General features: G+C 35.9%; 1 protein-coding gene across 3 annotated transcripts in view; it reads left to right on the top strand.

The window, feature by feature from the left end:
- LOC149533888 (uncharacterized) overlaps positions 1-16,510 on the top strand; it is a 105,875-nt gene extending 89,365 nt beyond the window's left edge. For 2 of the 3 annotated variants that reach the window (XM_089805272.1, XM_089805273.1), the window contains 6 exons: positions 14,290-14,351; positions 14,500-14,551; positions 14,688-14,799; positions 14,900-14,998; positions 15,113-15,221; positions 15,375-16,510. In XM_089805272.1, coding sequence (XP_089661398.1) covers positions 14,290-14,351; positions 14,500-14,551; positions 14,688-14,799; positions 14,900-14,998; positions 15,113-15,221; positions 15,375-16,180 — 1,240 coding nt within the window. In that variant the 3' untranslated portion in view covers positions 16,181-16,510. The remainder of the gene's footprint in view (positions 1-14,289; positions 14,352-14,499; positions 14,552-14,687; positions 14,800-14,899; positions 14,999-15,112; positions 15,222-15,374) is intronic. The other variant, XM_089805274.1, reaches the window with a different exon arrangement.
- Positions 16,511-17,192: the final 682 nt, after the last annotated feature.

A 17,192-nucleotide genomic window follows, 5' to 3' on the forward strand; every position in this document is an offset into this window, starting at 1 on the left:
GCGTTTGCTCGAGGACAAGCAAATTTTGAGACGAGAGGACTATAATATCCCCGTCATAAAATAGATTATTAATCAAACTATTGTTACTAGGCTAATTGATTTAATATATCTCGGACCCATTTTTGTTTTATTCCATAGTTTGTGTCGTTGTTGGCTATCTTTGTACACCCTTAGAAAGTTTTCCTCGATGGGTATTTAAGCACGACTTATAAGTAGTCTTTAGGTATGCAATTTGGATTATTTTCTCTGTACTGCAAATTCCTGTTGGAGTTCTCTGTTGTTCGCCATTTCGGAAGTGAAAAACCTTCCCTATTTGGTTTATCCGGTTTCGGTGGGATTTAATCCTCACCCTATTTCATTGCCTGTAATACTTTGCTCAGATTTGGCTAATCGGAGCATCATCTTTCGGCATATATTAATTGAAGGATTATCTGTATTATTGTGTCTAGATTTTATCTAAATCTGTTGTGTTTATGTATGAACATGATTGCATTTCATAGTTATGTTTTACCATTCCCGACTCAGACACCTAACTGTGCAGCTTCCAGTTATTTCCGCACTACTACCTCATTGTCCATACGGCCTTCATTCTTCCATACACCATCCATCCACACGCCCGTACTTCCCTTGCATCCTCCATCTATCCATCGTACGGCTTACACTACGGCCTACCTGGCCCTTACACAGTATGCCACCCCTCCATCTTCACATACAACTTGACCATTGTACGGCCATTTCTGTTTACCATACAACCCTCCCTAAACATCGTACGACCTTCATCCCTAAACATCGTACGACCTTCATAGACATTGTATGGCCAATTCACCATATTGTACGACATCCTCTCCTCTTCACCGTACTTGGCAACCATATGGCTTCCACTGTCCTTGGTGACCGTACAATACCCCATCTGTACTACTATGTGCACACTGTACGGCTTCTGAAATAGCACCATCTTGTGTACTTTTCCCCAACGGATGAAAGAAGATTGTCTCCAAAGGCGACATAGGACTCAAGAACATTACAAACTGTAATATTTCCTTTCTCTAGTAGGAAGAATGAGACTCCTTCGATGGCCTCAAAATTGTTTGATCCTACAGCTCTACAATCAGCACTTAATGTCCTCACAACTGACTCTTGGTTGGAGGATACTATTGAGAGGAAGAAGAGAAGCATGTAGGACAGTGCCCCACCTAAGAATTTGATAGCCTAGGCTATGCAATCTCCTACAATAGGGCCAAGATATTTTTTAATTTTGGCTATGCCTCCACGAATGCTTTGATATGTAATGATGAAATGTAACCGGCCAAAAATTCTATGAGGGCCTATAAAGGTAACTTTCAAAGATGAACAAAAGATTGGCAAACTTTTGGTGTGAATTGGCTATGTAGTTGTGTCTATTTGATTTACTAGGAATGCTTGTTCATTTCTTTTTTTGATTAGTGTCCCTTGGAATTGAAGACAATTGTGACGCTACTGATTTCTTGCTGATCTGAGTATTAATAGTGTTGGCAATACAAGCAAACTGTGTGTTGTTTTTCATACGTGATTCTGTTTCTTTTCCTTGGCTGCATTGCATTTCATAGTTAGTTGCATGTTCATTCCAGTGACTGAAAGTGGATTGTATTGGTGAGAAACTGATTAGGTTAGAAGCAAACTGTGAGTTGCTGTAATTTGACATGGTGGGCTTTGTATCACTATATCATTAAGTCCTCCATTTTCTTGTTTCTATAGCATCTAAATGGTATAGTTTTGCATTGTGTACTTTGTGAACTGGAAGATTTCTGACCAGAGAGCCACTTGGGTTCATGAATGCTTTGTCCTTATTGTGCACTCCTTGCATCTAGTAGTTATAGAAGTAGGAGTAGAGGTAGAGTAGAAGTTAGAAGTAGTATAAAAGAGCTTAAAGATAACTTGTAGCAGCCGTATCTGTGGGTGTTGTCAGCTGTCCAAATCTTTCTCCTTGCTTGGATTGCTTGTGTCTACAAGTAGTCTAGATATTGCCTCTATTGCTCTCTGGTCAAGAGCATACCCCTAAACCCTTGATCTATGAAAGACAGTGCTTATTGCAAATCTTTGCACTCAAGGGAGTTGTACCTTTCAATTCAGAGGGCAGTGATATAACACATACATTGACCCCTCTGTTGGTAACATCCTTTTGCTCCTCCACGCATTAAGCATTTCGAGAGTCAAGGTATAAACCAAATCTAGGAGGGTGTTAACCAACAATTTCGCTGCCCTTTCTCTTGCTTAATCTCTTATTGCATCTATCCCTTGGCTAGCCACATCCTTTGTCTTGCTTCTTGTTGCTCCAAAAGTGATTGTTGAGCCTTTTGCTAAGAGGCTTTAGGTTTTTAATCTCCCCTTCCCATGTAACTCTGTTGATCACCTCACATCCTAATATTCCAAATTTCTTAGTGTTCGTAGGCACGCTATAGTGGATCATAGGGTATCCCCTCCAACCTTTAAGAGAAAGTTTGAGCAAGGCCTTGTACTAAAGTTTTTCCATCAAAAGTCTGCTTGAGTGGATCCTTGTCTATTCTTGTGCTTGTCACTTTCACAAAGGTCAGGGATTTGGCTTCTTCAAGTTGAGTTGCCTGTATCCTACAAGGCTTGTATATTTGATTTTCTTGGGGAGGTTTTGATGTTGACAAAAATCTTTTTACAATGCCTCATGCTTTCCCTGGTTCAGCTATTTGATGAGAACATCAAAGCGACTTCATCCTTGGCTTTTGTAGTTGGTGAGGCATGGCTACCGTAATGACAATTCCACTTTAGTCATGATCTCTTTCCCATAAGACCGAAATCGGGAGGACAAGATCCTATTGGTGGATGATCTGTGAAGCAATTATCACTTCTACATCTGTAGATTGGAATGTACTTATCTGTATTCACCCATGCTTGTCTTTAAATATTGTGCCCCTCTATAGTACCCAATTTACTCCATTTGTACTTGGAGACAGAGTGTGATATGTAACTTCCTTGTTATCATGTTTCATGTTTGTTGTATATTGAATTTTGACATTCAGGGACAATGGACTCAATTTGTTTTTGTCTTTGTGTGATCTTTAGATCCAAAGTCCTTGACCCTCATGAAATACCCATTTGCAGTCATATATTACTATTAGAGATCTTTTTATTGTTATTTGCTAAATGATTTGATCTCCCTATCTCTTCTTGCTTGTCTTGATGTCGTGGATATCATGTGACACTTGTTGTCGGACGACATTCCATAGAAACATCTAGTTATGTTGACATGCCACAATGTCCTTTTTCTCCTTAGAATGAATTATGTTTCCCTTTGAGAAACATGTTTTATTCTTATGGGGGGCTATTATATCTTATTGTCTATATTACAAGTTTTTCTGAAAATTAGATTTTTTAATCTATTTTGTTTGTTTTCTGAAAATTAATTTTATAAACCTATTTCATCTATCTCCATGGGATCCAATTCACTTATCAAATCTCTTGCCCTGTGCATGACCATCTAGATTTTCTACCCATATTGGCATATCTTTTGCCCTATTGTATGAACATCTAACTTTGCTACTCATATTGACATATCTTTAGACCTATTGCATGGCTCTCTATCTCTACAACTTGTACCAATGCTATCAAATCTCTTTTCCTAATCTATGATTATCTAGCTCTACAACTCATATCAATGCTATCAAATCTCTTGTCCTATTGTATGACTACCTAGCCTTTGCTACTTGTACCTGCATGATCAAAGTTGCCTTATCATACAACTATCTGCCTTTCCTATGCATATATCAAAGTTGCTCTATTCATAAGGCTATCTAGCCCTTGTAACTTGTAATGGTGCAGCCAAAATGGTTCTATTGTATGGCTATCTAGTATAACACAATTTGCTACCCATATTGGTGTACCATTAGTTATCACTTACCACTATCTTATCATTATCTTTCTTTTCATCTAGCATGCTTGTTTGTGGCTTGCATACTTTATGCAATCTTGGAAAATTTCAGAGCTTTTCTTTAGGGACAACTCTACGTGGACAAAAGACCCTTGGGTATGTTTTCTCTACTTTAGTTCTCATTTCCACTAATAATATGCTTGCTAAAGTGGGGGAAAAGTATAGTCTCGTAAATTACTCCTTGTATACTTTGTGGCATAATACCGCTACCTTAGTCAAAAATCAAAATTCCACGTAAACCTCCATTTTTTATCCATTGGCTTTGTCACTTTCTTGTCTGCATTCTTGACCACACGACATGTTTGGCGTATGATGCGTGAGTGCCATGGAGATCTCCATGTCACATACATTTGTCTTGCAAATCCCCTAACACATAGGTGGCCGTTGTGATGTTACACTTGTTGGATGTGTAGCATCAGTCGTGTTGTCCTGCATTTTGTCACCACAAAATGTAGGTAACAGTACAAAACTTTTTGAAACTATTTTGGTATTTCTCTAAGCTTATTTCATTATTTAATTGTTTTGTATTGATCAATCAAACAACAACAATTGATATAATGAATCTTTTTACTGAAGGCTTTCGTCAAGTCTTTTTCTTTTTTCTTCTTGTCAAGCCTATACTTGATTTTTGAGGCCTTCATTGTCTTTTTCTTCGTTTTTTGGTGTGTGTTTGTTGGTTTTTAGTCCTTTGGTTTTGCTCAAGTCATTGCTTTCGGTTTTCCCTTCGATTTGATCTATCTTAGGGCTCAATCTGAGTTGGCAATCAAAAGTTATGACCAATTTAGTGCCCAAAAAGTGGACCTTTTTTATGCAACTGCATGAATTAAAAATATCATGTTATATTTTTAATTTGACATTCACTTTTTGAAAAATATGACTTAAATTCACTTTATGTTATGTTTTTAAGTTACTTTATAATTTAAATTTTCACTTGAAGTAACTATAGTGCACTTTATGTTATATTTTTAAGTTGAGTTTTGCTTTTTAATTTTTCAGTTAAGTGACTATATTAACTATATAGTTCAATTTAATTTTTGATATTTAAATCAAATGCTCTAATAAATATTGCTTATTAAATGATATTTGCACTTTATATTGTTAATATGATAATATAAATATTATTTATGTGCCACTTAAGTGATACTGATTAAAATTAAAATTGACATATGCTTAAATGATCACTTAAGTTGTTTGCAACATGTAAATGAGAAAATATGAAATAGCACCAAAAAGGTGTGCTTTTGATGCAAATGCATGTAAACTCAACTTAAATGTGTAATGACGTCAAAAAGTTGAGTTACATATGTTTTATGCAATTGCACAAAAAAAGTGTGTTTTTAGCTTAAATGCATATTTTAAAAATATGCATATGCACCTAAAAGGTGCATTTTTGCCTTGGGTTGCATATATAAGTAACAAACACATCTAATTGCACCAAAAAGGTGCGTTTTGCACCAAAGACGTGCAAACATATCTCTAAAACCCGTTTTTGGGTGAAAAGCATGTTTTTCAAACATGCAAATGCACCTTAAAGGTGCATTTTTTCCTTGGGAGAATCCACTACATGTTTTTAAAACATGTAATGGCCTCTAGAAGGTGCGTTCAGGCCTATAATGCATTTTTAAAACATGCAATCACACAAAAATGTTCCGTTTTGCATTCAACTTCATGCATTTGCTCTTCCAAAACCAGTTTTTGAAAAGTTTCATGACTTTGGGCTCCAAGAACCCGTTTTTAGTGATTTCTCCTAGATTTCTCCATGGAATGACTTGAAAAATTTCCACAAGGGGCATTTTTGCATTTTCATGCATTCTCCTATCAAAGACGCTGGATTCCTTGTGAAAAATTATGCATTTTATGTCATAATGCAGCCACATTTTTGACCAAAAATGTCCATTTTAGAGTGAAAAAGATCATGTGTTTGCTTGGAGAAGGGGCATTTTGGCGTATTTATCCATGTTCAAAGCATTAAGAATCATGTTTTTGACTCATGCAATGCACTTGGGAAACCACGTTTTTACCCAAAAACGTCCCATAAACTTGCATTTAACAAAAAGGTTGGAAGCTTGAGGGATTTTAGGGCACGATTTTCATATTGGGAATGAAAAATGCCTCATTGGATGCTCATTTCGAATTCCTTATTGTAAGGTTGAAAAAATCCAAAATTGTTTGAGAAATTTTCAACATTGGAGCTTCTTTCTCCTTCATTTAAGGCACACAATCATCATGTAAGTGGACATTTTCCTTTTTGTTAATTAATTTTTGCTTATCTTGCTGATTTTGTGCATGTTTTAACTTGATGTTTTAGACTTGTTGATTTTGATGCCAAGGGTATGTTTTTCTATTGAGTTTGTTTTTGTGTTTTGTGTGTTTGCTTTTCGGCTTTTCTTCATTTTGAAAAAGTTGCAAGTTCTTTCCCATGTTTCATTTCACTCCACCTTTCATTTCATGCAAGAGCATCATTTCATTCCGTTTCCATCTTTCCATGTCACAACACTTCACATCTCATTCTTCAAATGCGATTACATGTATTTCCATCCATCATCCACATGTACATGTAATATCAGTTTCCATTTCCATTTTCATTGATCTCACTTTCCGCATTCAATCCCATGACATGATTACATGAAAAGTCTTTTACATATAATTGCATCTCTAGAACCTGTTTTTGACTAAAAGTCAAAAAATGTCATGTGCATGTTTTCCCATGTACTTTGACTTCACTTTTCCTCAAAGACGTCTATAAAGTTCACTTCGCCTCAAGTTACATTGCATTTCCATCTTTCCATATGCACTTACACTTCATGAGCAAAATACATGTCATTCCACTTCTTTGTCATAATGCATTTCATTGCATTTCCATATGCACTTACATGTAAGCCCATTCTTCATCTGCATTCGCATGTCATCTCACTTTCCAATTCTCATTACATGTTGCATATGTAAGGAAACTCAGGTGTGGAAACAACTTCCTACACTAATCTCTTAAGGAAAGTATTGTGCAAATTCCTATTAAATCCTTACAATTTCATATTCGATATTAAGTAAACAATAATATTGCAGTCAACCATGAATATAGAAAATAGACAGAGAAAGAAAATACATAAACACAAAGATATGCCGGTGGGGGAAAATCGTTTGGTAAAACAACCCCACCCCTCCAAAACCTGCACAATGTATTATCTTCAACACAAAGGTTACAACACACTTGCAATGCAAGTTCTTTCAGGACACAAAAGACAAATCTAGTAGCAACATATCATACCAACAATACATTTTCACTCTCTTCTATTTGCAACCCTAAAAAACGCTTATATCATGCGCTTTCCATTTTAGGGCAACTTTCAAAGAACAACTGTTATTAGGGTTTTACCATTCCTCGAAAAAGTAGGAGACTTGAGTGTACAATACTCAATGATCAATTGCCACATGTCTTAACGTCTTCACCCATCATCAAATCTTCCAGATATAGCTCTTATGCATCATAGGAATCTGTCATAAACATTTCAGCCACGATCTCCTTACACACAATTCAAGATGCTGACACATACAAGTGAAGTGACACATCAACATGCCAACTAGACATGTACACTCACATTTAATTATATTATTTGCAAAAAATACATTTACAAAACAAATAATAAGAATAGGAATTATCCAATGTTGAGACACCTTATTCCTAACAGCATATACATGTAATCTACTTTCCGTGTAATGACATCTTGAAAGGCCAAGTCACTTTTTAAAATCAAGAGTCTCCATTCACACGCATTCTCATCCATCTATCATGTCTTAAATCATATCCATCTCTTTCCATTCTCACTTCATGGTTTTTCTTTCCATCTTCCATTTCCATCCTCTGCATATGTATGATGTCTCTTTTTGAGATCATCTCATCGGGTCTAGAAAGTATCTAATCCATACTTGAATCTTTGTTGCTTATCAAGAATCAACCTTTTATGGCAATATCTTCTTATGATGTGTTCACGTTTTAGAATTTTTGTATTACAACACAAACACAAGAGATGCCCTCACCATCAAAATCTAAGGGCAAAATGAAATACCAGTTTGATAAAGAGTTGGCTCATGCAACTCCATCTCATGTCATAACCGTTCTTGACAATTTATTAGATACAAAGATTGAACATGTGTACATGACTGATTTCCTACGAAGAGTAGAAACTCCTGTTAGTCATGAAATGAAACGTATCAAGAGGAGTCATATTCACTTGGTGTCTACGTTTCCCATGGCTGCCATGGAACCAAAGTTTGTTCTTGGATGCGCTAAGCGTTTGAGCCCAAAGTCAAAGACGATCAAGGATGTTTATGTCAACGTTATTATAAGCCTTGATCCAAAGTTTATTAAACAAATTTTCAAAGTGTCGCATAATCCAGAGTGCATAGATTTGACCAAAGATTCATCTTTAGAAGTATGGAATGAAAATAAGGGAGATTATCAGAAGTATGTGAATCTATATTGGTTGGATACCGAGAGAAACAACTTTTCGAGATGGCCAAAGACCGTTCACAGATCTAATTTCAAGTAGGAGCACAAAGATCTTATTATTCTTCTTAACAGGATTTGTGGTCATAAAGATTCCACCGATTTTGAACCATGGATGTATAAGTTCATCTTCCAGATCATGGAGAACAAAGAACACATTTTGTGGAGAACTAATCAACACTACACTTTGTCAACAATTGCTCAATGTAGGGACTTCAGTGCCTTTCTACATGAATTCCTACCTTGTTTATATTGCTGCTGCCATAGGATTTTTTTTTGGACTCTCAACCAAAGGAGATCGTCTTCAAATTCCAGTTTGGGATTACTATGATTAGATTACTCTGACTAATAGTAATTTCCATTACAAAAGAGTTCAAGATGCTTTCTTTGGGCATTTCTAGTGTCTGTTTAATAGATAATTATCCATCAAAAGGGTATTTGATGAAGCTTGGGAGAAGGTAAATCAGTATGGTTGTATCTTTATCTAGTTTCCAACCTTTTACTTGAGGGTTGGATACTTTAAAGGTGAGCCATATACCTTACCAAGGTATGCTACTGATAGGATCATTTTGATAGAATTAGCCAGACAACTCATTGATGTTCAATTTGATCAACATGCTTTGCATAGGCCAGGTTTTGGTATTTCTTTTGCCAAACCCCTGGTAATTGGTAATTATATGATCAATTTGTACATAAAGCAAAAACTATGGAAGCAGAACTACAGTTGATTACTTTGAATAGATTCAAAGCCAAGTTTGACTTTGATTACAGAGAATGAATTCTCAAATCAAGAGGGCCTTTACACATGTTCATCGTATTGAGGATGTTTGGATTGACATGCAGACATAATTGGATATAATGAAGATGGATTACTGTAGATTAACTTTGTAGTAGATCATTGATCTTAACATGCTTGAGATCCCTTCAGATTTTCAAATCGAAAATGGCAATATTCTTGATCCAGAATATCATCAAGCCGGTTTTGATAAAAGATGCCCTTTTCCTATTCAATGGCAGAAGGAGGGTACATCTATCCTTGATAGATTTCAATCCATTTTAGCAAACACCAAAATGTAGCTGAAAATTAAATTTGTAAAAAGGGTTAATCCAAAATTGGGTTGTATTGTGGAAGTTTTGGTCCTCGTGGAAGGAAGTCACAGTTGGAAATTATAGGTAAAGATGGAGCTTCTTTTTCTGATGTGAAGAAGTCTCTTCAATTCAAGCTGAAGGGTGGAAAGGGACTTAAATCATCTCAGATCCCTGAACCAGTCCAGGAGTCAGAGGAACAATAAGAGGAACAATCAGAAGAAGAATCAGACGAAGAAGATGAAGAAGAGGAAGGGGATATGATCATATCTCTCCCAAGACCTGCACAAACTCATGAATCATCCATGCAGGAAGCACATTTTCTGCATGAGATAGATGATGATGTGGATTCATTTTCCATTTTTTTCACTCCTTCGATCCCTGCTTTAAAAGTCAATACATTGGCTCTTCCTATATCTTCGACAACTCCTATTTTAACAAATGATCAATATGAACATTTGAGAAGTGCGTTTGAAGATTTTCCAACACTCACAGAAGGTCAAGTTTCTCAACTTGATACGTCTCTGACAGGTTTTGAGTTATTCATGACAAAATCCTTTCATTATGCACCTATGAATTCAGTTATGCAAACTGAATCTAGCTCGGTCACAATCGAGGTTCAATCAGGATCAATACTAATGGTCTCCACTGTACCTGTTTCCATAGACGAAAATTTCAGTTTGCCTGCATGGTTAAGCAAAATTACAATGAAGAGAAGGAAAGTGGCTATACCCCCCGATAACCTTCCTGTAAAGAAAACAAGTCCAAACCTTTGAAAGATAAGATTGTTTCAAGGACCTTAGTTGATTATGAAAAAACCAAGTTTGTAGAGGTTGCTGAGCCACTGGTGGACAAACCTTTTGAAGAGTTTACCCGTTCCAATTACAAGTTCACTAAGGTAGAGATCGGAAAGCAATCATGACTTAGTTGCTTGCAGGATGCTCAAGATGCACTTTCCAATGTATCAAAGAGCAATCATGAATTGTGGGAAAAGAAAAATCAGCTCAAGCATGAGGTTGCATGCTTAAATGAAGTTATTTGGCAACAATCTTCTCAAAATGTTGTTGTTATGTCTCAGACATCCAAGGAAAGAAAGCTAATTGAAGCTACCAATTCTTGGATAGTTGAAGTCATTTTTGAAGGAGTCCAAGCTATTACAGATACGGTTAAAGTCCTTAGACGTATCAAAGATATGGATGAAATGGAGCAAGATTTGATTTCCTCTTTGACTCAAGAAGCTGATGATTTGAAAGGAATTCTCAATGACTAGGATGAGATTGCTAAATTTGATTTAGATGCCATAGTTTTATGTGACATTCTTCCATCTTGTGAAATGTTTTTTAGAAATCAAGAACTTATGGGCTACAAAGAAGAAACATTGAGAAAACTGATAACAAAGTTGCAGGCAACTCTTGGAGGTTGCCAGGCAATAGAAACAGGGATCACATGTGACTTAGAGAAAATGGGATGTCAGATTCTTGATGAACATGGTAATCTGATTGCAGTTGAAAGAATGACTTCAGAATATACAATCAAGGTCAATGCTGATTTAGATTCTGAAGATTTTTGGTTCTCACACAATGAACAAATTTGCTTCGTATAAATCTTTGGCAAAACACTTGCAAGATTCTCTAGCAGCAAATTCTAAGGTTGTGCAATCAGCATTTACAAATGCAGTAAGGATGGAGGCAATATCAAAGACAATGGAGATTTCTGATCTTCCTACAGTGCGTGATATTATCATCAAATTCAAGGCACTAAAGAACAATCTTTAAGATTGTTATTTTGTTTTTATCAAAAAGGATGCATAGTATAAAATGATGTAATTACGTGTAACGTGAGTTGCATGTAACCCAATAATTTTTCTAGTTAGACTTGGTCAAAGTTGGTTGAGTTGTTCCCACTTTTTCCTCCATCTTTTTCTCAACTCCTTTACCTATATAAAGGAGTGCCCTCTTGTTGTAAAATCATCTTTTATTGTATACAAGTTAGCTCTGGAGAAATTGTGCTAGCAGAACTTTGATTGTGTAGCACTATTTTGATAGAAAAGTGAATAGAAAGGAGCAATTGAAACTGAACTTTTATTGAGTGCAATTGTTAGTTGTGCAAATTGAAAGCTTTGTTTGTGATTTGCATATGTTATCTTTGATTCATGTGATCTTGTGTTTCTGATAATTGAGTATAAAATGAGTCAAGAAGCAATTGGAGCCAAAGCTTTGACTAGGAGCAATTGTAAAGATATATAGACTAGAAGCTTTGTCTGTAGCTTATATCTCTTTCTTGATTCACAAAATTATTAGGATATCTTTACTTTTGGAAGTCTTTGTGCCCTATTAGTAAAGCTTATTCATATAGAAATACGATCAAACTTAGAGCCAAATCAATACACTTTCAGCTAGTCTTTGAGTTATTGTTGGTTTATCAGTATCACCGTTTTCAGCTTTTAAATAGAAGTGTAGTTAGAGATTTCACCCTACCCATTACTTGCTCCACGAGTAAGTGGATTCCTTTTTGAAAGATAAGAGGAAGGAATATTAGTGACACCCTTCCACAAAAATCTCTCAACTTCTTGCTTACTTTGAGTTGATCCAAGGAACGGTGAGAAGAGGGAGCCTTCCCTTTAAGGTAGGAGAGACTCTATCTCACATGTTGTGGCTAGTCATCTTATTTTGCAACTAGATTTTACCCAAAACTATCAGTTACAAAGTATCCATCTAACAAGTCAGATACTTAATATCTGGTTATTGCTCAAACAAGTTGAATATATACTAACACACACACACAAATATATATGTAAAGTATTATTATCTGATTATTCAATATGGTTCGATCTGATATCTCTCTTATACCAGCAATCATATTGTGGTCATGTCACAGGCTATATAAGCTGTGGATTATACTGATCATAATATGATTAATATTACAGTCATACATGATTCTACAACACTATCGTGGACTATGCATTCATGGTCGGGATTCATGAACAGTTGAAATTATTGTGATCAGGCATTTACCATAAGGAATCATCAAAGTAGATCAGGTTCCTCCCATATGTAATTAAGTGTTATGGTTTGTTAATTAAGTTGATGAAGGGTCGTCTCATGTATAGGCATGACCCTATGGGCCCAAAGGGCACGTAGAGTCATGTTTCTACATGAGACATGCCCATTCTTAAATGTTTATATGCTGAGTTAAAAAGATCTCTTGGAAACACATCAATACCACATGCCAATACCTTCGATCTGCAAATACATATTCACCTGCAATATATAAGAGAAGTCAGTGTTGTTCGATTGAAGATTCAGACTCAAGGAAAATATCAGAATACATATAAAGCATTGAACATACATTTCTGCAGTTGACTGATAATATGATTGAAGAATTCATAAACCATCTTATATCTCTGCTACTATTGCTGAAGAGAAGATTTTGTAAGCATCCACATTCACAGTAAAGAAGACAATAGAATTGAAGGTTAAAACTCTCCCACAAATCCTTGTTCCTTAACAACAATTGCTATTTCTGCAGCGTAACGCCTGTTCTCAGGACCCACCATGTGGGCAATCCTTGAACTTGCTTAAAACATCTCAAATTTGCTTCATTTGGTCTTCTGGACACTCCATGCTTCTTCTTGGCCTTCAGGCAATCTTAACCATCTTGGACATTCTACAGAGCTCTTTGGCTCTCTTTCACGTTGCAGCGCTATCACCTTTGTTATTTGTTGACTCTACCTCACCTTCTTTCCATCGAGCTCCAGCTTTGTGGCTTCAAAGAGGAGTTTGCTCATCTCATCTCATTTTGTTCAAGCGTATCATAGTGCCTTGGTCATACTCTATTTCATTATCTTTTATCCATTATCGATTGTCTATTATCTATCTATTGGTCCTGGCTGTCTGTGGAGGCAGAGACATTTTTCTTTCTAGTTGTGTGCAGGTTTTGAAAGAGGAAGGGGCAAGAGATCTTAGTATTCTTCTACCTCCTATTTGTGAGCTTTCTTCTCTCATTTCTCTTGTAATAGTCATTTTATAGCTTAGCTGTACTTTCTATTCCCCACTATTAGTTCAGACAACTTTTTGTTTATTTAGTTTCTGTCTTGTACTTTCTTTGTTCTGGTTATATATTGTGTAAGTTTGATGCACTGGTACACCTCTGTGTGTAAGAGACTAACTCCAGAGCACACAAATTGTGCATTTTAGGTGTGGGCCATTTTGAGCTAGGTATGGCCTGTTTCTATAAGGTATGGGCATACATACTACTTTGCAAATGAATCACATTGTAGCCATCAAAAGCAGCTGCCACTAAATTGATTAATCTTACTACTCAGTGATTGAGATTGGAGGAGTTCACTGTAAAAGTTGAGCATATAAACAAAAGGATAGTTTTAAGTCGACAAAAAAACTGGGCACTGGCCATAATTAAAGAAGATATTTAGTAATATATTTGAAGCGTTATGTCCATTAAATTATGACAACTGCATTTAAGGCATTACAAGCCTGTTTTTAAATTAATTCACTGCATCCTAATTGGAATCTCTCTGAACTCTTTGGGCTGTGGGCAATGGTTCCCAATACTACTTTAAACAGTGCATCTAGTTTAAGAGTTCCTTCATCTATTCTGGAGAAACCGAGTCTGTGAATGACAAGACATATGCTATCATTTTTTAACTTACTATCAAGATACTGAGAGAGTATTTTTATTTTGCTTTCTTATCAGTGTCATTCATTTTGAAGCAAACATATAGTCATAGATGTTTCGATTGCAGGATCAAAGATGGGGGTGGCCAAAAAATTTATCCAAAATCATCATTTGTCGTTAATTGCAGAGGCATGTTCAACTTTTGTTTTTTATTATTTAAAGTACCTTTTCAATCACAAAAATCTAATTTAATTGTGTTTATTTCTTTCAGTTTTGGAAATAATTAGTTGTGATTACAATGAAACCTGTTTTGAGAATAGTGCTCTTGATGCTGCAGGTGATGTTTGTACTGGGGATATTGTTTTGTTCACACAGAAGGTTTACAAAAAGTATTGACATTGTATTCATCGCTGCCGACTATTTTTAGTATTTCTCCCTACTGTAGTAACTGTCACCATTTTAACAACATGATTTCTTGTTTGCACTCTCTGTTTTAACCATAGTACCTTGTGTTTTCTGGAGCAGATATGATCTTGTATCAAGAGGTGGAGCACAAAATCCTATTGGTAGACGTACTGTAGCGGGAAAAGTTGTGAAGGAAAGCTATGGTGCAGCCAAGCAGCAGCATACTTTTACTGTAAGCAGATTCTCTATATTTTATACAAACAGTATTCGTTGTTTGCTATCATATACGGTTATACCAGATTCTGAATCATGCATGATTCTCTATCGAAAAGGTTGAAATCCTATGGAGCACAGGTATGAAGCCTTTGCCCCCACTTTATCCACTGCTTATCAAGGGACGCAACTTGTACCGTATGCGAACTTATCGACAGGTGTCTATCAGGCATATTCAAAGTCTTGATAATTCAGTTTCTATTTATATCTCTTCGTTTAGTGGTAATTATGAAGAAAACATAAGCATTAATACTATGTTCCTGTATTCCTAGCATTGGCCAAATGAAGCGGAGAGAGCCAAAGTTTTGGCAGAGAAACATGCAAGAGGTGCTGAAGCTAGAAGTGTAAGAACTGCTGCAAGGATGAAATATGGATGTACAGGTTTGTCAACAATGACAAATTTCTTTTCCATTCTGTTTTTCATTTGAGACATGTGACAACATATGTTGGGGTTAGTATCTCTGTGTGACAATTTGTATGGTAGTTTTAGTCTGCAATTGGGATGTAACTTAAGTTATTTAATGCCCTTGATAGGTCATAAACGTTCTCAAAATTCTCATAAGTTTGAAATACCTTCAAAGCGACGCAAAGTGGAGACATTGAACAGCCACAGGGCATCACATAAGCATTCTGAGAAGGAGGCAGATTGTTCCAACACACTATGGCCATTAAACAAAAAAGGTCCAGAGGAAAGCAATGAATGTCCAAACTTTCTTGCTGCACCGGTGACTAATGTAGCAGTATCAGAAGCACATGTAGCTGTCAACCATCAATCTCAAAATATCAATGCTAGAAGGAATGACTTTGTTACACCAAGTTTTAGTCATGGATATAATCATTTATATGGAAACGGTTTCCATAAACGAGAAGTGGATATTGCGTTTAGAAATCAGATTGCAAATCACCATCCAGCGAATCGAGAGGAACAGTCTATACACAAATTTCATCCAACATTGTCCTATCCATTTGATTCAAACATCAGAAGACTAACAGTTGATCCCTACGTAAACTTATCATCAGTTGGGATGTCACAAAATCTAGTTAGAAGGAAGGACTTTGTTCCAGCATTTCACTATGGGAATCCAAGGGCAGAATGGACACTTATATCTGGAGTGATGCCTCCACCACAAGTTAGTATCAATAGGCCACATGTTTTTGGGCGACAAGAATTTCCTGCTGGTGTGCCTAAAATGTGTGTTCCTCAGAATAAACCTGCACAATCAGTGACTTGCTCCTTTTCTGGTTGTCATGATCTGGCTGCCAGGGACTGTGTAAATTCTTCCTGTTCTCAATGTTGTAGAAGAATTGGAAGAAGATGCAAACGGCATAAAATCTCATGAATTTGCTCAATTCAGTGTGTGAGGTTTGCTATAGCTGAAGCACTTGATACAAGAATTTGTGAGCTGCATTGACAGATCCACAAATATCACAACTATTTACCGCTCCACACATGATACATTTAGTACAAATCCAGTTTATATCGGTCCTGTATGATACAGATTTGTCTGCAAATATACATTTCTTATATCGTCTATTATGATATGGCAATCAACATCAATGTTCGATGTCTCTGACTTGGACTCAAATTGGCAGCCCCTAATTTTGACTTGGACATAGAACTGGGCAAAACAAGAAAATAAAAGAGATTAATGCATTTAAAGAACATAGAAGTCTTTGACTATCAATTTGTTACAATTCAAACATTACATGTCATTTGATCTTCAAATTCTCCATATTTGAAATTTCATATTTCATACTCTCAATCTAAAATTTCAAATATATAATATCATAAGCTTATAAATGTTTTGTATTACAAAATGTCAGGAGAAGAAAAATAACCTAATACAATCTACATCAGCTTTCCCCCCTACTGTAACTTAATTTTTAGGCCATGAATTACAAGGGTCTACAACATCTTTCTCCGTAATGTAACTTCAATTTTTACGCCTTTTGAATTACAAGGTTCTAAAATATTAGAATGATGATGAATTGTTTCTTCTAATTAAAGTGATTTGTTTATCCTCCATGACATCCAATTTTTTTGTTTTTGCTTCTTTTATTATCATTATTTTATTGATCAACAATTTATTTGTGAGAAGGATCAATGATCAAGCCAACAGATTCACATAGAATACCCTCTACCTTTCCACTTAAAAAACAAAGGTTTGTGCCAAACAAAGGCAAGAAGATCATTGAGGTGCTGTTGATTCTATTTATTTCTATCCTTTGTGTGAATGTACTTTAATAAGCTTCAATTGGGTTCACACCCAAAAGCACTGCATGACTGGTACAAAATACAAAGGATTTGTTGCGCTAGCATCACATCATAATTCTACAAAAAATAACATTTAA

This window comes from Cupressus sempervirens, chromosome 10, assembly GCF_028749045.1.
Source record: "Cupressus sempervirens isolate cs-2001-9-10 chromosome 10, ASM2874904v1, whole genome shotgun sequence".
Lineage (NCBI taxonomy): Eukaryota > Viridiplantae > Streptophyta > Pinopsida > Cupressales > Cupressaceae > Cupressus > Cupressus sempervirens.